Source organism: Herpailurus yagouaroundi, unplaced genomic scaffold (genome assembly GCF_014898765.1).
Source record: "Herpailurus yagouaroundi ecotype Mexico unplaced genomic scaffold, PumYag 202, whole genome shotgun sequence".
Classification (NCBI taxonomy): domain Eukaryota; kingdom Metazoa; phylum Chordata; class Mammalia; order Carnivora; family Felidae; genus Herpailurus; species Herpailurus yagouaroundi.
In genome coordinates this window covers 7108613-7130356 of record NW_024412433.1, presented here as the reverse complement: position 1 = coordinate 7130356, position 21744 = coordinate 7108613, and the positions used below count along the sequence as shown (strand labels likewise).

General features: G+C 45.4%; 2 protein-coding genes across 9 annotated transcripts in view; one reads left to right on the top strand and one right to left on the bottom strand.

Moving 5' to 3' along the window:
• Positions 1-19292, bottom strand: part of NGEF (neuronal guanine nucleotide exchange factor) — a 75430-nt gene extending 56138 nt beyond the window's left edge. Inside the window, exon 1 of the mRNA XM_040450649.1 lies at positions 18979-19292. Coding sequence (XP_040306583.1) covers positions 18979-19277 — 299 coding nt within the window. The 5' untranslated portion in view covers positions 19278-19292. The remainder of the gene's footprint in view (positions 1-18978) is intronic.
• Positions 1-21744, top strand: part of NEU2 (neuraminidase 2) — a 92430-nt gene that overhangs the window by 12787 nt on the left and 57899 nt on the right. For 5 of the 8 annotated variants that reach the window (XM_040450656.1, XM_040450655.1, XM_040450650.1 and 2 more), the window contains exon 2: positions 20657-20722. The exons of the other annotated variants lie outside the window; for them this stretch is intronic. The gene's annotated coding sequence lies outside the window, so the exon portion shown is untranslated. The remainder of the gene's footprint in view (positions 1-20656; positions 20723-21744) is intronic. 8 annotated transcript variants of the gene reach the window in all.

Sequence of the window (21744 nt, the reverse complement as noted above, 5' to 3'; positions counted from 1 at the left end):
ACTGAGCCACCCAGGTGCCCCTTTCCTAACTGATTTTAAATACAGTGTGCCATGTTGTTTATATGAGCTTTAAAAAAAAAACACAAAAAAACAACAGAACTGGCTCATTTTGTAGGAAAGATCAAGAATCAGAGGATGTTGAGTGGAGGGTGGTGGGGTGAGCCCTGTAGCCACCCTCCTTGGCCCCCCAGGAGTCCTGGTTCTTCTCTCCTCCTGGAATGTGGGCAGGGGTGCTGGGCCTGGAGATGAGGGTCTGGAGGGCAGAGAGGAACCTCACCATGTCTTTTGGGCCAGCACCTGTCTTTGGGCAGGCAAGACAGTCATGTCACGATTTTATAGAAGAAATCTATAAGGGGTGAGGCTCAGGGGAGGCTCTTCAGTCCTGACTAGTTGCTGAGACATCTGGTCACCTGCAGGAGATCCCCTGGCCACTGCCTGTCCCCCTTCCTCTGTCTGAGACAGTTGAATCTGAACCTGTCACCATCAAAACCAGACTCGCTTTGTCTGCTGGGTCAGTCTTTTTCTCACTAACATATGATAGATTTCACCACATGCTTTCGAAAAAAAAATGCAAGGCAGAACAGCTGACAAATTTATGTCAACTGCCAACTGTTTAGTAATTTATTTATTCCACAAGTGACTGTTGAGGATCCACTGCCCACAAAGTCCTTGTAGATGGTCAGGCCTCAGCACCCACTGTGGCACCCAACGCGTGTGCAGCTGGCTGTTGCTGACTTGAATGATCATTACGTGGAAACCCCAAAACATCGCACAAGAAAATACCGATAAGGTTACACCGACGCTTTCTGAGAAGACTCCTCTTTTGAGGACACCTTATTTCATCTTTGTAGTCTCTGAAGGATTTGTTTTATTGTCTTTCACGTAACAAAGGCCTAGTAAATAATTTTTGGAAAACTTCTGGGTAAATTACATCCAAGTAAAACCTTGGTTTGTGAGCATAATTCATTCTGGAAACATGCTTGTAATCCAAAGCACTCGTATATCAAAGCGAATTTTAAGAACTATTGACTCAGTTGTGATCATGGGATGTTTGACATCACGTACTACCTGTGTTGCAAGACATCGCTTGTTTATCAAGTTAAAATTTATCGGAGATGTTTGCTCGTCTTGTGGGACGCTCGCAGAACGAGTTACTCGCAATCCAGGGTTTTACTGTATTTAAAGCTGTGAACTTACAGTTTCTTTGTTTAAAAGCTATCTAAATGAATAATGGGAATGGAAGAATGTCTTTAAGAATCTGATAACCCTAAGGAAATTTCAGTAAGATGTGATTTTTAAAAATTAATTATGTTTATTTTTTAGAGAAAGTGAGAGTGAGCAGGGGAGGGGCGGAGAGAGGAAGAGAGGGACTCTTAAGCAGGCTCCCTGCTTAGCGTGAAGCCCAACTCAAGGCTAGATCTCAGGACTCTGAGATCATCACCTGAGCCGAAATCAAGAGTCAGATGCTTAACTGACTGAGCCACCCGGGTGCCCCAGTAAGATGCGATGTTTTTAATGTTCATTTTTCACATGGGGTATCTTAGGTCAGGTTCCCTGGAAGGAAAGACTGGTGCAGATGATTCATTAAGGAAGAGCTCCGGGGAAAGTGGAGGGGAGAGGGGAAGCAAACCAGGGAGAGGAGAGTGCCAAGCAAGGAAGTGGTTTCAGGCAGAGCCCTGGTCCCAGCTGCCCCATAGGGGCTCCAGAGCATAACTGCCCCTTGGGGTTTGTCCCCATTGTGACAAGGAAGATGGAGTTTTATACTTTGGCAACAGTCATTGCTAAGGGCTGTATGGCATGTGTGTGTGTTGGGGGACAGGGCAACCCTCAGGCATGGGGAATAGGAGAGAGTCAGGTGGACTTAGAAGGACTTGATGCTAAGCATTTCTGCCAGCATCTGATGTGTTTACATCGAATTCACCTTCTATCCCAGGTTTTAGAATGTTCCCGATAAAGGGGTTGTCTACTGCTGGGTAACAAGCGGCCCCAGGACTTTGCAGCTTACAGCAACATTCATTCTCTCATGTAGCTTCTGAGGGTCAGGAAGCCTGTGGCTCTGGCTCAGGGTCTCTCCCGAGGCTGCGGTCCAGCTGCTGGCCAGGCCTGGAGGCTCCCCTTTCAAGCTCATCCACGTGCTGTTGGCCGGAAACCTCAGTTTCTCGCCACATGGACTTTTCCTTGGGCTGTCTGCTACGTGTCCTCACCACATGGACTCTGGCCTCCCCAGAGTGAGTGAGCCCTGAGAGGGAGAGACAGATGCCCACTGCCCTTTGTGACCTTGACTTGCATTCACAACCATTATGTCTGCCCGTCAGTTAAAAATGGCCATGACGTCCAGGCCGCACTCAGTGGGAGGGTGTGAATACTGGGTGCTGGGGTCCTTGGGGGCCATCTTGGAGGTGGGTTCCCACACCCTCCTTCAGCTTTTTGCCAGTAAAATTCTAGGACAACTAGTGTTGCTGCCCCCGTTTTGTGAGTTTGACGCTCGCCAAAGCAGCAACTCCAAAGTGGACCCAGACGCTGGGTCCTTTCTGCCTCTCTGGTGGGCTGGCAGTGCTGGGTTTTCCATAGGTCGTGTGTCATCATCCCAGGCACTTCCTGTGGCCCTTCAGGTGGAGCAGACTTTTTGTATAAAACGAGCCGCTTGTGATTCACTCTTCTCCCTTGACCCCCCGTCCAGCCGTCTCATTTCTTTTGCTCACACACAGGTTCTTAGGTCTCTGTCCCCCAAGGGTGACAGCCTGCTCTTGGCAGACATGTGACTTTGCAACCTGGGGAAGATCTGACTCCTGGCATAACAATTAAACTTGGCCCAAGTGGAGGTTGCGATTATTATTCTACTGCACAGAGTCAAGATCTTAATTTGGAGGTTTTAGAGGTGCATGACTGGCAGTGTCGGGATTTAAGAGGCCGACAGCACCAATTACCCTTGTCAGAGAGAAGAAAGGAAACGGGGAGATCTGACACTCCCTCTCAGGGCAGGCCTACCAACGGGGTGCCCAGGGCCCCATTGCTCATTCGCTTGCTCTTTTCTCTCTCTGTAGCCTGCACCCCACTCCTTCCACTTCCCTAAGTGCAGTGGAAACCCCAGTGTATCATTTCTGGGCAGAACAAATTATTGCGGCCGTGGCTTCTCATACTGTACGAAGGCTGCTATTGCTAAAGTCAGTGTAACAGGAAGTTTTGAGCAGCAGCTTTTTTATAGTCTCCCTTAAAGTAAGCCAGAGGCATGATGTGGAAAAAAGTGTCCGTGGAGGTTTGGCTGCAGAGCCGAAGGGTGGAAGGAGAGCATAAAATCATCAAGTCCAAGCACCGATGCCTGTGGGGGAGGGCCTGGTGCAGCCCAGGGGTAAAGCCCGGATGATCAAAATGCCAGGTGTCTCTTCATCCCGAGTGAGGCCTTGCCCCACACCCTCGAAGGGCTCTGTTGAGCCAGGACGGGGCTCGAGCCTCAGACAAGGACCTGGGATGTGCACGCGCTGTGCGTTGGTTAAGGCAGATCTTGAACAATAAAGCTGAGTAAAGCTACTGAACCCTGGAAACATGAACGGGAAGTCCAAGGACGATACCTGGGAATCAGGCTAATGTAAGAATTGCAGAGGAAACTCAAGCTCTTCCTGCCCGAACCAACATTTATTTACCAAGCACCTACTGTGTGGCAAGCGCTGTTTTGCGTGTTTTCTACGCATTTTTTTTCATGTATTTCTCACGAGGCTGTGGGTAGGGTTAATCTTCTAAATTTCAGACATGTTTTGGGTCAATGGCGTTCACTCTGTTGTCTTGAATGCCTCTTTGTCCATCAGCAGGGGAGTTCTAGGACTTTCGGAAGATGATCTATCAGAGCATCTAGTACCCTTTCAATGGAGATATTGATTACTCTCACAGTGATTACTATGTTCTTCTAATTGTAGATTATAAGAAATAGTCTTATTTGCCAAATAACATTTTGGGACTTTGCGTTTTTTTACTTGGGCATCTTTTTGCTGGAAAGTCTTAGAAACACAATTAATTGCTTTGATTAACCTGTCTTTGTAAAGGGGTTGATGTATCTGCCTCTGGATATTATTTCTTTATTAAAAAATTTTTTTAATGTTTTATTTTTGAGAGAGGCAGAGAATGAGAGGGGGAGGGGCAGAAAGAGAGGGAGACAAAATCCGGAGCAGGCTCCGGGCTCTGAACTGTCAGCACAGAGCCCAATGTGAGGCTCAAACTTGTGAACCACGAGATCATGGACGCTTAAGCAAAGTTGGACGCTTCACTGACTGGGTCACCCAGGTGCCCCTGGATATTGATAATTTAAATTTGAGGCAGCTACTCCTACACAACCGATATGCTCAAAACGAACGAATGAATAAATAAGTCCAGAGGATGGCTGACATATATCCTTTCATGAAAATTAGGAAGTAGGACAAAATCCTCAGTATCCCTGTCCCCTGCTGGGGATGATCTGCCCAGAGCCATCGTCTTCCCTAGAAGAGCAGCTCTGGGCTTGCTCCAGGACATGTGCACTCAAGGCCACAGTTTCCTCCATGGAGCATGACTAAGGGAATTGAGGCCTGGAAGCCTTTCCAAGCAAGAATGCGTCAGAGCTACACAACTAAGGCCCAACAGTGGGCCCCTGGACCGTGGGTTTTAGGACACTGGGGTCTTCCGGGAAGCTTCTGTGGGAAGTGGTTGCTAAACATCCCCGAGTCACCAAATAAAGAGTTTTCTGATAGAAATCAGCACTCAGAAGAGTGAAAGTGCTCAATAAATATTCATGAAATGAACATATAAATGAATGGATCTCTACACTCTGCATGTATGAAACATCTACCAAAATGAATGATTTTTGTCCTAGAGCAGCTAACTACAAAAATAATACGTCCTTCCTATTGATATATGGATAACAGAACAGATCATCTATGAAGGCAACTGTCCATTTGTGGTCAGGGCTGGGGTGCACAGTAGCTCAGGCTGTGCACTGCTCAACTCCAGGCTACCTTTTACATAGCTGAAAATGTGAATGGTGCTCCCTAGAATTGGGTCCTCCCTAGAATAACATCCATGACTTAAAAGTGGGTACTTCGTTTGTACTCTCTGACAGGGGAGGCACGACTCTAGGTCATTCATTCATTTGTTTATTCGGCTGTCTTAAGCCTGGGGTATGACAGGAAATAAAGATACCAGCCCAGCCCTGGAACTAGTCATCATCTAATCTAATAGACAAATAAGTCGTGGGGAAATCATAAATTAGGATATATGATGGGGGTATTACATGGTGCTATGAGAGCTCAGGAGAGGAGTTTCTAATGCAGCCTGAAGCAGGGAGTTCGAGGGAGGGGCGGTAGGTTAGGGGAGGCTTTCTGGAAGAGGCTGAGGCCTGAAGTATGAACAGCATTCTGCAGGCAACATGGCGGCCTGGGGGAGGGGTAGAGTGCAGCACGTACAAATGAGTGAGACGTAATAACAGGTAACACCCGTGTTGCGTAACAATCATTGTTCTTGGTGCTCTGTAGATATTAACTTATTGTTTCCTTCATAACACATATAATGAGTGAAGCATTATTATTATCTCCAATTTAAAGATGAGTAAACTAAGGGAAAGAATGACTAAGTAACTTGCCTTGTTAATGATGGACAAAGAGTAGAGCTGGGGAGTCTAGATGTAGAGCCCTGTGGCCTTTTATTTTCCCTCAAGACATTTAAACGGTTATCTTTTTTATATTTTGAAAGAATCTAGAAAATTATAAGTACAGCTGATCCTTGAACATGAGTTTGAACCGTGTGGGTCCACTTCTATGTGCATTTTTTTTTTATACGGGCTAATAATGTAAGTGTATTTTCTTTTATGATTTTTCTTAGTAACATTTTCTTTTCTCTAGTCCACTTTATTATAAGAATACAGGGTATAGTACACATACAAAATATGTTAATCAACTATTTATGTTATCACTGGGGATTCAGACCAATAGTAGGCTACTAGTAGTTAATTTTGTGGGGGAGTCAGAAGTTAGATGTGAAGTTTTGACTGTGTGAAGGTCAGTGCCCCTGACCCCTATCCATGTCTTTCAAAGGCCAAGTGTATAATACAAATAACTTTTTTTTTAGTACTTTTCCTGAACCGATGGGGAGTCAGTTGCTGACCTAATGAGCCACTGTTATCAAACACTTTTTAGTGTGTGTTTTCCACAACCAAAGACAAGCTCCTATGTAACCAAAATACAAACATCCAAATCAGGAAGTCAGCTTTGCTACTTTATGGCCAACTAATGTTCAGACTCCATTCAAATTTTGTCTATTGTCCCAATAATGTCCTTTATAGCAAAAAGATCCAATCCAGGGTTACTCATTGCATTCAGGTGTCTGGCCTCTTTGGGTTTTTTCAGTCTGGAAGTCTTTGTTCAATTTGTTTCACCTTGACACTTACCAAAGATTTCAGGCCAATTCTTTTGTAGAACGTTTCTTGATTTGGACTTTCCTGATGTTTTCTGTGATTAGATTCAGGTTTTGCATTTTGGGCAGACTACCTTGTTTAGTTTGGCAGAGTTTTGAATTTTGCAAAAATGAAACCACACTGTCTGTTCTTCTGTGACCTGTCCCGGGTACAGGGGGGCAGTTTTCCACATGCTTGCACACTCGGCCTGTCCTGTCTGTGTATTTCTGCGTTCACACTCAGCTCTTCTCCTTTATAGTAGGAGGTGACTGAGGTGTGGGGAGAGGGAGGATCTATTTACCCAAAGCCACATGCTGGTGTGAGGTGACCCAGGACTCAAATTCTGCTCTGAGCTTCTCTGATCTCTTGCCTGTATGGGGACCCTCTCGGGCCTCCGAAGGTCAGCGAAGTCAGGTCTTGAGACCTAGGGAGACAGGCTTCCTAGGTCCCCTACCCAGGCTTCCACATCCTCCCCAGAGCCAGCCCGTAAGGTACAAACATTTTCGAATTAAGAATTCAAAAGAATTTGGGAAAAAACACAATCAGTAAGATACAAGACCATGACTAATAAAAAAAAAAAAAAAAACCAAACAGGATAATTAACATTATGCATGAAGGGTAGAGAGAACCAAGAAAATAATTTAAGAACCAAAATTAGGTTGCTGAAAAGTTAATGTTATAAACAGTCAAGCAAACAAAATAAAAGGGCGTATGAAGGATTATAGTTAAAAAGAAATCGGAAATAAAACAAGAAGTTAAAGCCAACAAAACCCCAGAAGCTCAGGGAATGTAAGTGGTAAGATACAAGTAAAATAAAAGGAAAAGAAGGGATTTGACATTAAAATTCATAAAATTCAGAAGCCATGAATTTTAATAGTGGTAATCATTATAAAAGTCAAACACTAAAGGAAAACATTTAAAATGTGATTAAAATAGAGAGAAAATTAGAAGGAAGATACAAGGGCCAAGTAAGGAAGTTTAAAAATGAAAAGAATGACACCTGAGATGGACCAGAATCAGCAAAATTAGGCAAAATTAACCCCAGTGGACCATTTAACAAGTGGGAAGGTGTCAGTAGTTTAAAACACTGAAGATGTAATTATGAGTGGGTAAAATCCATGCTCCAAGCCTAGCCCAAAGGCCATTATTACTGTTATTTTAAAAGTTAAGGGGGTCAGCAAGGCCAAGAAACTGTCTACATGACCCCTTAAGATCTGAGCTGCTGGCTGGTTCCTGAGCCTGTCACTTCTGGGTGGGGCGGGGAAAGAGGGCGGGGCCGGAGTGGGAGGACCACGCCCATCTCGAACCCCGCCCCCACCCAGGGCCACTTGTCCCCCCAGCCCACGTCAAGGAGGCCTTGTGGGGAAGTAGGGAATATGCAACTTCAACTTCCCAATGGGGAAAAAGTTTAGAACGGCTGAAAATAAGATATAGCTGTCAGAAGTATATGAAATTAGCTGCATAAACTGTGAAACATAAGTCACAGTTATATTTGTTCTGAGACGGTGTAAAAATAGAAACAATTTCAGAGATCGAAAATTCAAACCTCTTCCGTCACCATGTCCAAGTGGCCTGAGATCCTCTGAATGCTTTCCTGTCTTTTGTGTATGGTCCACAGACTGACTGGGTGGGCAATCCGGGGGGCCTCAGCCAGTGCCCGGGTGGGGGGAAGCCAGAGAGGAAATTAATTATGAAGCTCTATTTGCATTTTTAGTGTTGAGGGCGTTGGGCCTCCTCTCTTGCTGGGGGAGGTGGGAAAGTGCGTTATTTCCAAAAGGCAGCTGGGCAGGCAAATCCCTGTGCGCTAGAGATGTTGCATTTTTTTGCTGAAGCTGCAGGGAGTATTTACCCATCCTGGTGATGTTGTTTGTGTTGTTGTTGTTTGTTTGTTTTAAGTTTATTTATTTTTGAGAGAGAGAGGGAGGGAGAGAGAGAACCAGCGGGGTAGAGGCAGAGACAAAGGAGGACAGAGGATCTGAAGCAGGCTCTGTGCTTTCGGTAGAGATCCAGATGCGGGGCTCAAACTCGCCAACCAGGAGATCATGACATGAGCCAAAGTCAGGCACTTCACTGACTGAGCCACCCAGGTGCTCCCATCCTGGTGACATTGTAACCTGGCTTTGCAAGAACCTTAATCTGCCCGTTCTTGGGCCACTGCTGGACCAGTCTGCACAGGCATGTCTTCAGGTTCCCGGGTACAAACCTCTGCCCCGGGGAAACTGCATGCATGCATGCATTCGTTCATTCATTCATCAATCTTCATTAGTCATTGGCAAATATTGAGTGCCTCTGGTCTGTCAGATGTGTGCCAGGTACTTAGGAGGGAGCAAAACTTGCCATTTTCCTGCCTAAAGGACTCTACAGTGAATGCCCCCCAGGCCACCATGGCCAGCGGTGAGAGCTGATGATTCTGCCCAACCTTCTGGAAGGGGGCACATGGGCAGGCGTGGGACAGGACTGGAGGATTGCTTTACCTCAGCTCCTGCCTGTTTCTTTCTTTCTTTTTTTTTTTTTTAAATCAGCTTTCAGAAAACTAACCCTAATAAAAATTAAACTTTTTATTACGGGCAATTTCAAACACACACTAAAGTAGACAAAAACTCTAAGGAACTCTCTAAGGACTTACCGCCCACCTCCAACAGCAATGGATGATTGACTTATTTTCTTGCATCTCTACTCCTACCCACTCCTTCCTGGGATTATTTTGAAGCAAGCCCCATTGAGAATATTTCCCTGATTGCGTTGAACCTTTCCTTCCCAGAGTGTTTGTCCGAAACAGGATTCACATGGGGTCTACACAGAGCAGTTGGTTAATACCCCTTTCTTTTCTCCTTGCACTTTGTTGAGAAATTGGGTCATTTGTCCTGTTTGGATTTTGCCGAATGCATCTGTACTATGTTGTTCCTGTTTCTCTCTTTCCTGTGTTTCTCATACATCAGTAGAGGCTTGACTACAGTCAGCCTGCATTTCTTCAGCTCCCGTATTGTCTCAAATGACTGACTAATGGCGAAGCTCGAAAGTCGTCTCCTTGAATAAAAGAGGCAGCCCCAAACCTGGAGTGATTCAGTATTTGTTTCAGTTATTCAGTAAATAGGCATTTACAGTTTGTGAAGACTCTCAGACTCTCCTAGGAACAACCCAAACTAGCACTGATGAACATCTGACAAGCTGCCCCCAGGGTTATGGTACATGGAACTTGTACATTTCCATGGAAACATGTACAGTTTCCAATATGGAAACTGTTCCTTGCCCTGTATCAGCACTCAAAGACTCACAGTGCCATGCATGAATCTTTGGTGGCGATGAAGGATTTGATGACAATGACCATTTGGGAAATGGATCCAGGAATAATGGTCACAGTATTTAATGGTCAGGAGGGTCTGGCTGAACCAGCTCGAGCAGAGTTGTTAACACTTAGTGAGGCTGCCTCCATCTTCCCCCTGAGTGTCAGCCCTAGGGTGATTCTAATGTTTAATGCAGACTGACCAACCGTGGAATAATGAACTCCTGCGGTTCCCTCAGAGCACTTCCAGGAAAAGACAAGGGTATTTTTGGTTGGAAGATCAGTGGACAAATATTTTAAGCATCAGCCTGCTCAGTTCATGCAGAAAAAGTGTTCCCATGAAATTGTATAATGTAGCTTAATTTGATGTAGAAATGTCAATTTATAAAAGTTCATGTTTTAGTTCTGTTCTATCTATCTATCTGTCAATTTGGTAGTTTATGATATGACATGATTTCTGGGACTAGAACCCTGATTTGTGACATTGCAGCTATAGTAAAGACCCAATGTGCAATGCTTTGACTTGAGAGAACCCCTAAGGGACCAAGCTGGCAGCGGACTAGACAGAGGAGGCTCCCTGTGCCTCCTGACTTTGCCCCTGTGAGTAGGTTAATAGGAACACCCTCCTTCTTACAGCCAAGTTTATCCTGGCAGCACTTTCATCTGGGGCAGCCTGGGAAGTGAGAGATCATGGTGTGTGGGGCCCGGGGTTCATGGTCTAACTGTCTCACCAGCTGTGCACAGGTGACCTAGTTGCCAACTTTTGTTGAGTCTTAGTTTTCTTGTCTGTGAAATGGGGATAACAATAAGAATTTATTTTTTAAAATTGTTTTAGTATTTATTTATTTTTGACAGAAAGAGAGACAGAGAGAGAGAGGCAGACAGACAGCATGAGCTGGGCAGGGGCAGAGAGAGGGGGAGACACAGAATGCGAAGCAGGCTCCAGGCTCTGAGCTGTCGGCACAGAGCCCAATACGGGGCTCCAACTCATGAACCCATGAGATCATGACCCAAGCCGGAGTCGGATGCTTATCTGGTTGAACCACCCAGGCACCCCATGATAAGAGAATTTAAAGAGATGATGCACATAAAGGCACTCAACAAATGTTGGTTCCCTTCCTGCACCCCTCCTTATAGCACATTTGTCTACAGTAATTGTGCTTCCCTCTTGTTCAGCAGCCCTGTGACCCTGCTGCCATTGGCCTATGAAAGAAGACTTGCAGGACACCCTTGGGTGTGTTGTGGACAATTCTAGAACCTCTGGAGGCAGGCACTGACTAAGAAGGTCACACACTCCAGAGCAGCACCATCCAAGCTTCTTGCAAACTGGAGGACTGGTTCCTGGGCCACTCTGAGTTTCAGAGGACCTCAGTCTTCTAACCTACTGCCTCCAGTCCCTACTGTTCCTACCTGCATTCTGCTGCTCCTTACCTTACTCATGTCCCCTTTGGCATCCTTGTGTGCAGGAGACCCAGACTCTACTACACTGGGTGTGTTTTGGGTGCCTGGCTATCCTTCACAGACATCTCCAAGATACTCCCAAACATGGTTCCCTGTGATACCTGGGAATGGCCCCATTGATCCTACCTCCTATTCTTTTAAGCGATTGGCCCAGCGATAAACATTTAGCCAACCAGATTCTTTTCTTTAGAAAGTCTTTCTCTCTGAGAGACACAAAAGGAGGTATCCGCTGGCTGTGGAGAACCAAACTGAAAGGTCATACTGTCCATATCTGCCATTTTGGGTCATGCACCAGCTGATAGGCAGTGAGAAGAAGCTGGTCTGGGGGAGAGCAGGAGAATAGAGCAGTCCATAGAGAGAAGTAGAGAGGAATGGAGGCCATGGCCTTCCGTGGCCTTCTAACCAGAAAGTGGCTCTGGTTCCTGATAGCTTTTCCATCTCTGTAAAGCTGGGTTTTATCTTTTATACTTGGATTCTTCAGGATTCCAGCATCCTTTTTTCACTTGAACAAATTTAAGTTGTTCAATATCCCTCTTCTACTTGAACACGTTTAAGTAGGTTTCTGGTCTTTGCAATCAAAGCATTCTTGACCAGGACTTAAAACAGGGATATCTACCCACAGCACGTCTATCCAGCCTTGTAATGGAGACTTTGCCACTGCAATAAAGCAAGAAAAAACAAGGAGAAGGCATGAAACTTGGGGGAAAAGAAGAACTAAAGCCATCTTTATTCACAGATGGCAGTGTTGTGTGCATAGAAAAATCAAAGAAATATACAAATAATTAGAGCTAATAAGTGATGTATCAAGGTCACAGGATGCTAGGTAGCCATGCAAAAATTAATTGTATTTGAACATACTACCAGTGAACAATTGAAAAGTGAAATTACAAAACACTGGCATTTAAAATAGGATCAAAAGCGTTAAAATCCTCAGAACAATGCGATTAAAATATGTGTAAATCCTCAATGCTAAAAACTGCAAATGGTTGCTGGGTTAATTTAAAAAAAATCTAAATAAACAGAAGGTTAGGACATGTTCATAGATGGAACAATTTAAGGTGCTAATATTAAGGTGTCAGTGATATCCAAATTTATAGAGAGAGACGATGCAATCTTAACCAAAATCCTGGCAGACATTTTTTTTTTTTTTTTTTTAGAAATTGACAAAGTGATTCTAAAATTTATATGGAAATGCAAAGGACTGAAAATATCCAAGACAATCTTTAAAAAGAACAAAGTAGGAGAGCTTTCACTACCAGATTTTAAGACTTAGTATAAAGCTACAGTATTTAAGTCAGTGTGATATTGGCATAAGGAAAAGCACTTAGATCAATAAAACAGAATAAAAGTCCAGAAAAGATCCCCATGTCTGCAGTCAGCGGATTTTTTTGTTGGGGGGGGTGGGGCGCCTGAGTGGCTCAGTCAGTTAAGCGTCTGATTTCGGCTCAGGTCATTATCTCACAGTTCGTGGGTTTGAGCCCCTCATCCGGCTCTGTGCTGACAGCTCAGAGCCTGGAGCCTGCTTCGGATTCTGTGTCTCCCTCTTGCTCTCTGCTCCTCCCCTGCTCGCACTCTGTCTTTCTTTCTCTCAAAAATAAATAAAAATTAAAAAAAAAATCTACTAAATAAATAAATAAATGACTCTAGAGCAACTTGTATGCATATGGAGCACAGACCTAAATGGGAAAGCTAAAAGTATAAAGCTCTTTTTTTTTTTTAAGTTTGTTTATTTATTTTGAGAGAGAGAGGGAGTGGAGGAAGGACAGAGAGAGAGAGAGACAGAGAGAGAGGGAGAATCCCAAGCAGTGGCAGAGCCGGACGTGGGGCTCAAACCCACTAACTACGAGATCATGACTTGAGCCAAAATCAAGAGTCAGACGCCCAGCTGACTGAGCCACCCAGGCACCCCAAAGTACAACGTTCTTATAAGAAAAACATAGAATATTTTTATGACTTCGAAGTAGTTAAATATCTCTTAGGATGGAAAAGGAAAAGCAAGGGAAAAATTGATAAATTAGTCTTCATCAAGATGAAAATTTCTGATCATTAAAGGACAAGAATATTAAAAGAGAAGCCCCAGACTGGTAGAATATCTATATCTATATCTGTATCTGTATCTGTATCTGTATCTGTATCTATATCTATCTATATTTGACCAAGGACTTGTCTTCAAGATATATAAAGAATTACTAAAAATTAAAAACATAAAATTAAAAAAAAATGCACAAAAGACTTGAAGAGGAACTTCACAAAAGAAGATATGTGAATGGCCAATGAGTATACGAAAAGGGATTCAACATCATTTGTCATCAGCAACATACAAACTAAAACCACATTGAGGAACTTCAGTATATCAGAACAGGTGCAGAGTTGGCCAGCACCTGGTGTGACCAGTATTTTGATACCTTGCTGGTAGGAGTGTGGAATAGTACAACTGTTTTGAAACATTATTTGGCTCTTCCTAATACTGTTAAGCCAAATAGTGGTGATACTTCTCAGCAATAAAAAGAGCGATCTGATGTAGATACATTGATGAATCTGGAAAAAATATGTTCAGAAAGTCAGACACCATTGCGTGCACACCGTGTGATCGATCGCATTCCCATGAAGGTCAAGAACCAGCAAAACTAAGCAAATGGTGATGGAGGTCAGAAAATGGTGATGGGTGAGAGGGCTAGGTATTGACCAGAAAAAAAAAAAAGAGTCTTAGGGAGACTCATGGGCCAATGGAAATGTTGTTTCTTGGTCTGGTTGATGGTGTTAAAAAGAAAATCACAGGCCCAAGATGGTGCCACTGAGGTTAAGACCCTAAGTCATTAAACTAAGATTCAACACTTAACCTAATGGGAGTTTCAAGACCCCAGGACTATAGCCTGTACCTGGTCAGCCAGGAAGTTTTTGATCAGCACGGATAAGATGATCTGTCACCTGGGCCCTCTTCACCCCCGAAAGGAAGGTGAGGTAATCCACCAGCTGAAACCCTTTTGTCCCCAAATGAAGGTGACCGCTCCTGAAATAATCCTTTCTTCCTGTTTATGATATTCTTGTCTTGCCTCGAAAAACCCTTCCCATTGTAGCGCTCTTCAGAGCTGCCCTCTGCTTGCTGGATGGGGTGCTGCCTGATTCGGGAACGGATTAGGAAAGCCAATCAGACCTTTAAAATCATTCAGTTGAATTTTTTTATGTAACAATGGTCAAGTGGGTGTATATGTATGTAAAAATGTATTGCTGTCGACTGAATCGTGTCCCCCACCCCTCTCAAATTCACACGTTAGAGCCCTAACCCCCCACGTGATGGTATTTGGAGGTAGGACCTTTGGAATTATTGTTATTTTTTTTTTTAATTTTTTTTTTAACCTTTTATTTTTTTATTTTTGAGACAGAGAGAGACAGAGCATGAACGGGGGAGGGGCAGAGAGAGAGGGAGACACAGAATCAGAAACAGGCTCCAGGCTCTGAGCCATCAGCCCAGAGCCCGACGCGGGGCTCGAACTCACGGACCGCGAGATCGTGACCTGAGCCGAAGTCGGACGCTCAACCGACTGAGCCCCCCAGGTGCCCCTAGGACCTTTGGAATTAGGTTTAGATGAGGTCATGAGACCTCATGAGACCCCATGAAGAGGAAGAGGCCAGACCTTGCTTTCCCTCTCTGTCCACGACGTGAGGACCTATGAGAAAGTAGCTGTTTGCAAGCCAGGCAGAGAGCCCTCCCACAGTCTGACCACAGTGGCACCCTGATCTTGGACTTCAAATCTCCAGAATGAGGAGAAAATCGACGTCTGCTGTTTAAGCACCCAATCTGTGTTATTTTGTTACAGCAACTGAGCTGACTAATACATTCATCACACCGTGTGCCCAAGATTTGCACGTTTTGTTGTAATGTAAAATTTCCTTCAACGAGTCCCTTTAAAATTACCTTTACGAAGACACTAACTATAGTAGCAATTACAGAAAAGAAGGAGAAACCATTTGGGGCCCTGCATGAGGTAGATGCTCTAGTCCCTCCTCAGTTGTTTCCAGCCTTTGTACCATGGAGGGTTCTTTCCTTTCCTTTTCTGTTTTCTTCTGTCCTCTGTTAAATTTGGATCACAAAACCTGCATTTACATGCATGAATCTAGGTGACAGAATTATTTTCCCAACTTAGAATAAAAGGGCGTCCAGCAGGAACGGGTAGCTGCAGGCCCTGGGAATGTGTCTGTGGAAACATAGCGAGAGACAACTGGACTTATGGAACCAGGGCACTCTGAATGAGGGACACGGCGTGCGAAGGTGGGGACACAGGATGTGGGCCAGAGCAGGGATCACGTTACTTTACATAAAGGTCCGAGCCTCCAAATGCTGGGGTGCCTAGTGAAATGAGGCGTGAGCAGAGGAATAGAAGAGAATGGATGGTCCTCGTGCACGGCACCCACAAATGTTATCCCAGACGTGTCACATCTAACGCATCCTGATGTGGTAGCTTCTTGACCGTCGAAGGGTAACATTTCCCAGGAGAAACTTACATTTTGGTTTTTACCTTTAAAAGCAATAGCTTGGGGCCCTGGGTGGCTCAGTCGGTTAAGCGTCCGACTTCGGCTCAGGTCATGATCTCGCGGTTCGTGGGTTCAAGCCCCGCGTCAGGCTCTGTGCAGACAGCTGGGAGCCTGGAGCCTGTTTTGGATTCTGTGTCTCCCTCTCTCTCAGCCCCTCCCGCACTCGCACTCTGTCTCTCTCAGAAATCAATAATAAAAACTTAAAAAAAAAAAAAAAAGCAATAGCTCAAGCCCTGGGAGCCCCATGGCCCATCAGGAGGTTTTCCTCTAGAAAACTTTTCCATAGCGGATACATTGTGACTTACCCTGCCACAGATATCTAGTTCAGAGAACATAATAGAAACAAATCTCACAGTGGGGATCCTGAGATCCACCTACATAAGCTCCCCAGAACCTCCGTCCTCACTAGGTCACAAGATGGAGGTAAGCGCAGGGACCCCCTGGACTTGGGAGGGTGCAAACGAGAAGGGTCCCCAGGCTTCCTCTCCATCCCCAATTCCATCTGCTTGTGCTTGGCCTTGCATGAAATCTCAGGCAGACCACGTGCAAAGCTCTTCTGGTCACTCTTGGGTTACCAACAAATGCTCTCTTTCCCTAGGTGTTCAAAAGTGCACCCCAACGTTATTTCTGGACACCTCTCTTCTCCCAGTGCAGGTCACAGCTGGGAAGCTTCTGCTTCCTGCCCTGTCGTCTCCTGCCCGCCCCCCCCCCCCCAGCTGCTGTTTGGGCCCTCAAAGTGGGGCACTTGTGGGAAGCTCCTTGGAGATACCTCACTGGGGGTCTCTGGCCATGGTTCTTTGGCGGGTGCAAAGCTCTCGAGCCGGCCACTTTCGGCTGCGTTCTGCCAAGATCCACCTGGCCCCTAGCAGGAAGCCGTGTTGGGTGGAGTCCTTTCCAAAGTGATTCATGGCTGGTCCCCTCCCTTGAGATCTATACTTGGCTCCAAGAAAACATGTGCCCCTGCCTTGCCTTTGGGGTAGATGCCCCTCACTCCCTGCTCTGCCCTCTCCCCACCCCTTCCATGAGGCCGTCAGCCAGCTCATCTCTAGATGTTTCCAGGAGCAAACCAGGTTCTGGTCCTTGTGTTCCACACCGCCCCCCCCCCCCCCGATTACAGAGATCTCTTGAAACCCCCCTCACTAGGGTGAAAATGGGGGATATGATCGTTGATTTCAGGTGTCAACTTGGCTGGGCCATGGTGCCTAGATATTTGGTCAAATATCATTCTGGGTGTTTCTGTGAAGATGTCTTTTGAGATGAACACTTAAGTCAGTGGACTTTGAGCAAAGCAGTTTATCCTCCATAATGTGGGTGGGCCTCATCTAAGCAGTCGAAGGTCTTAATAGAACAAAGACTAAGTAGCCTCACAGAGCAAAAAGGAATTGTGCGGCGGGCCTCCTCTGGACTCCGACTGTGGCTCTTCCCTGAGTCTCCGGCCCCAGACTCACCGAGCGGATTCTGCACTCATCACGCCTCCACAACTGTGAACCAGTTCCTTACATGGAACGTCCCCCACCCTCTCTCTCCACATCCTGCTGGCTCTGTCTCTCCAGGGAGCCCCAGCAACTACAAGGGGGAACCCCCGTGGGAAGGTGTGGGCAGCTCCCAGAACTCTGACAATGATCCCCCAGCAAAAACAAAGCCCGGTAACCAGTCTCCTTAGCCTCACCCTCTTTTTTATTGATTGTGAAAATATGGAAACATTTGTGTGCTGCTTGGGAAATAGCCATGTCCTGAGTCCTTTCCCTTTTCGCGACTCCCAGGGTCTTTCCGCTGCCCCCCGGGGACAGCAGTGTTGGGTGCTGCTTGTGAAATATTTGTACTGTCACTCCTGCTGACCCCTGGACAAGAGGGACGAGCTAAGAGTGACTTCCGCCACCATCTGTAGAGCGTCCTGTGTGGGTGGGAAGATATTTACGGTGTCGTCCTTTGGCTCTTAAACCAGAACAGAGGCAACAGGAGTCAGCTGCCTTTATTGTATAATTACGTGTAAGTGAAATAGGTCCGTATATATATATTTTATTAAGTTATGTATTTAAATGATTATATGTATAATCAAGGGCCTGTGGTCAAAGCCGTGTCAGGGAGCAAAAGAAGGCCCACCACCTGTTTCTGCGACAGGACGTCTATCCTGTACTTCCCCAGCACGGATATGGGAACACGACTTCCCTGTAACCAGGGATTTGTAGAAGGTGCGAAGTTTCTAAGAACTTAAGGAAATAAGGAGGAATGGGTGTCAGGATTTTGCCACGACGATATTTCTCATAGTGTGGCTTATAGACCAGCAAAAAATTGGAACTCCCTTGGGTCGGAGAGTGCTGTTGCCTCCCCCCCCCCGTATCCATTCTCTTTTATTCCTTGGTGTGGAGCCAATTTCCGGAGGTGGAAACAGACCTGGTTTGAAAGAGAGACATTTCCCGGCTTTCCTGGCGCGCAAATGGAGGTGGCCGTGTGACCCAGTCAGTTTGGGCCAATGAGATGTAAGCACCGGTAGTTGAGTGGGCTTCAGGGAAGCTCCATAAGAGGAGAACAGAGTAGGCCACCACGAGTCCCCACCACCCTCTGCTTTTCTTCTTCCTGCCATCTGAACTATGGCTGTGATGGCCGGAGCTCTGGCAGTCACCTTGATAGCTGAAGGCATGAAGTAGTTGCTGTCACAACCCCCCAGGCTTCTTTCACTCAAGAGTCAAATAGATCTCTGTCATTCTAAGCTGTGTTTTTTGGTTACAAGCAGCTAAATTTAGTCCTAGCTGCTACAATACCCAAACATCCAACAACCATAACATGATTAATGAATTATAATCCTATCATACTGTAGATTACTTTATAGCCATTGAATAATTGTGTAGAAAAATATTTAGTAACATGCAGAAGGGTTTGTGATACACTATGAAGTAGGTTTGAAGACAGGATATATAGTAAGATCCTACTTTATGAAGAGAAAATAGGCATAAAACATACAGGAAAAAGCACCTTGCAACAGATACAACATATTAAAGCCTCTCTGGGTGGTGGCACCACACAGGGATTTTCCTTTTCTACTTCTCGAAATCAGTAATGTCTACGATTTCCCAGTTTTATGATGGAAGAGTAACAATGGGTTATTTTTTTTTTTAAAGGAGATGGTGAAGTTTGTTTGTTTTTTTTTAAACACAGGCAAATAAAAGTTACTTAAAAAAAACAAAAACAAACATAAGACATCCTTGCAGCTGTCCGTACTTTGCACCAACCGGTCCTGATACATCTTGCCATGAACTGGCCCCTCCTCTGATTTGCCCTCTCTTACCTTGTTCTCTTGGCTCCCGGGTCTGGCTGTACGGGGGTTCTCCACCGAGGCATTCTGCCCTGGGGGACATTCACGGTCAGGGGCTTATCCACAGACTGTGCATTTTCCAGTGAACCTGTGACATTTAAGAAAGGCAGAGAGCTAGAAAACGTGCATCTTCCCCCTTTCAGGCAATTCTCTCTGCATAGTAGCAGCTTCACCCCAGGAGGGAAGAAGGAGGGAAGAGGGCTTTCTTCCAGTCTCGCCCCTGGAGGGGAATTTGCCACGGCCTGCACGTATTTGGTGACCTGGCACGCCATCTCTACAAAAATTATAATTATGATGCAAGAAACTTCACATGCATGTACACACACACACACACACACACACACACACGTGCAGATGCACTCAGTGGAAAAAAGAATATTGGAAATGGGATTGCAAACTTAGATACAAACCTGGTTAATGTCTGAGAGGGCAGTAAAACCAGAACCATTGGTGTTACTGTTTCTACCGAACAAAAATCATTTGCGACGTGTCAATCTTTTAACACGTCACTTCGCAAGTCCTAATCGATATTAAATAAGCCAAGTTCCCTCCCCTGGGGCGTCAGACCGCCGGTAGGTGGGTGGTCAGTCAGTGTTCTGGTGTGACTTTGAAAGGGCACCCATTCAGCTGACCTCGCACATCTAAGTCACAAACTGGGAACTGGGAACACAAGCCTTCTTTTGTTGTGTGGGGAGGAGAAGCCCCGCGCCACGCGCCGGCTTGTGCGCTCCCCCCAGCGAGAGCAGGGGGAGCGTTTTCTCCTTGGACTCTGGACCAGAAAGCTCTGGGCTGTCTTAGGAGTTAACTGCAGGGAGGGGAAACAGGGAGTCATTTTAAAAATACAACTCTGAGTCTGATGAAAACCTTATGGTCTGGACGTAAATGGCAGCTACGATGATGGTAAGAAGTGAAGTGACCCTGTTCTAGTCTACATGGGCGTCAGGGTTCCCGACTGCGCTTGAGAAGCCACACACTCTTTCCCCCCTGACCTGGGTCCCCTCTCCAGCCTCACCTCAGATACTCGCCTTTGCTTCTGCTCAGAAAGACCCCGGCCCCTGGCCTTGGGCAGCCGTATCTGCTTTTTCTGTCTGCTTGTCGTGCTCTAACCCTGCGCCATCCCTGGGCCACTGTCAGCCACGTGTGGCCGTTACGCATTTGAAACGTGGCTGGTGTGACCCAGGAAGTAAATACTTCATGTTTTTAAAACTGAAATTAGTTTAAATTGAAATGTAAAAACTGATACTCAGTTCAGTTATTGGAAAACTTTTAAGGATATTTGGAACAATCTGGATATGTAAATCTTTTTCTGACTGTACATTTTATGAAAGCTAAATCCAGATCAAATATTTCCAGTGAAAACTGAGCATGCAAATTGTGAGGGGCCGTAAGTATAAAATACTCAACAGATTTTAAAGACTGAGTGCAAAAAAAATGCAAAATGTCTTATTACAAATTTTTTCTATTGATTATTGACTACATGATAGAACGGTAATATTTTGGATGCATGGTGTTCACTAACATGTTAAAATGAATATTAGCCATTTCTTTTTCCTTTTTAAATGTGGCCCCTGGAAAATTTTATGTGATGTATGTGGCTTGCGTTATATTTCTGTTAGAGAGAGCCACCCTAACCCCTTCTCCCCATGCACAGGCTTTGGGACTAGAAGGATCTAAACTCCAGTTCAAGCCCGGCCACGCACTAGCTGTGTGATTTAGGGTAAGTGACTCAATTTCTGTTTGCTTCAGGGTTTTTGTTTTTTTAATCTGTGAAATGGGTATAGTAAGGGCACCCTTAGCACTGACTACCTACAAGTGCTCAGCCAAGTTAGCTCCTGTTCTCTCTCTGGCCATGACCTTATGCACCCTTCACGACTCGTCTAAAATATCATCTTCTTTGACGAATCTTTCCTAACCCCACCAGAAGGGTCTCGTTTTTTGCCGTTACCTCTCTTGTAAACTTTGATGCATCACGTGCAGTAGAATGACATCATCACAATATTGTGGGTCCCTCAAGGGCAGAGACTCTAACTTCCTTTGCGTGTGGGTGCGTTTCTAACTTTTAATTTATTAAGATTTTCGAACACACACGAAAGTCAAGAGAGTAATATAATGTACCATTCACCCAGCTTCCACGAATATAGTATTTCAGTCGTAGCTCTGACAACTCCCCCATTTGTAAAAGTTTCTGAGCTTCATTCTGCTCAAGAAATACACTTCGGGCAGATAAAATATACTTCGGGCAGATATACTAGGAGCTGGGTTAAAAGATTAAGGAATCCAGCTGCAAAGCTATTCCCGAGGTATTCATCTCAGATATTCCCAGGACAGCAGGAGCTCTGGCCGTCGCAGCACCAGTGAGAGAACAAGGGTGAGATGTCACCACTCAGGAAACTCCTGTCCCCAGACGCACCCAAATGTGGACAGCTCCAAGCCTCCCTGCTGGGATGCCTGCACATCTGGGTGTTCTGTTGAGTCCTAGAGCAAGCTGTCTCTTTTCGATAGAAGCCAGTCTTATCTTACAGTTTGGGTCAACACTTTCTCCTGAAGGACCCTCATCATCATCTTGGGGGAATTTGAATTCTTTAGGTAACAACTTCAAAATGTTTCCTTTAATGGACCTGTCCTTGCTAGGTTGCAAGGCCTCTTATTCTTCTTTATTTTCATCAGGGCCTTTCAGCCCTGATGGCTTCACCTGCGTGTCAAGGGACAGCTGTGCCAGCAGCCCATGGTACTGACCTG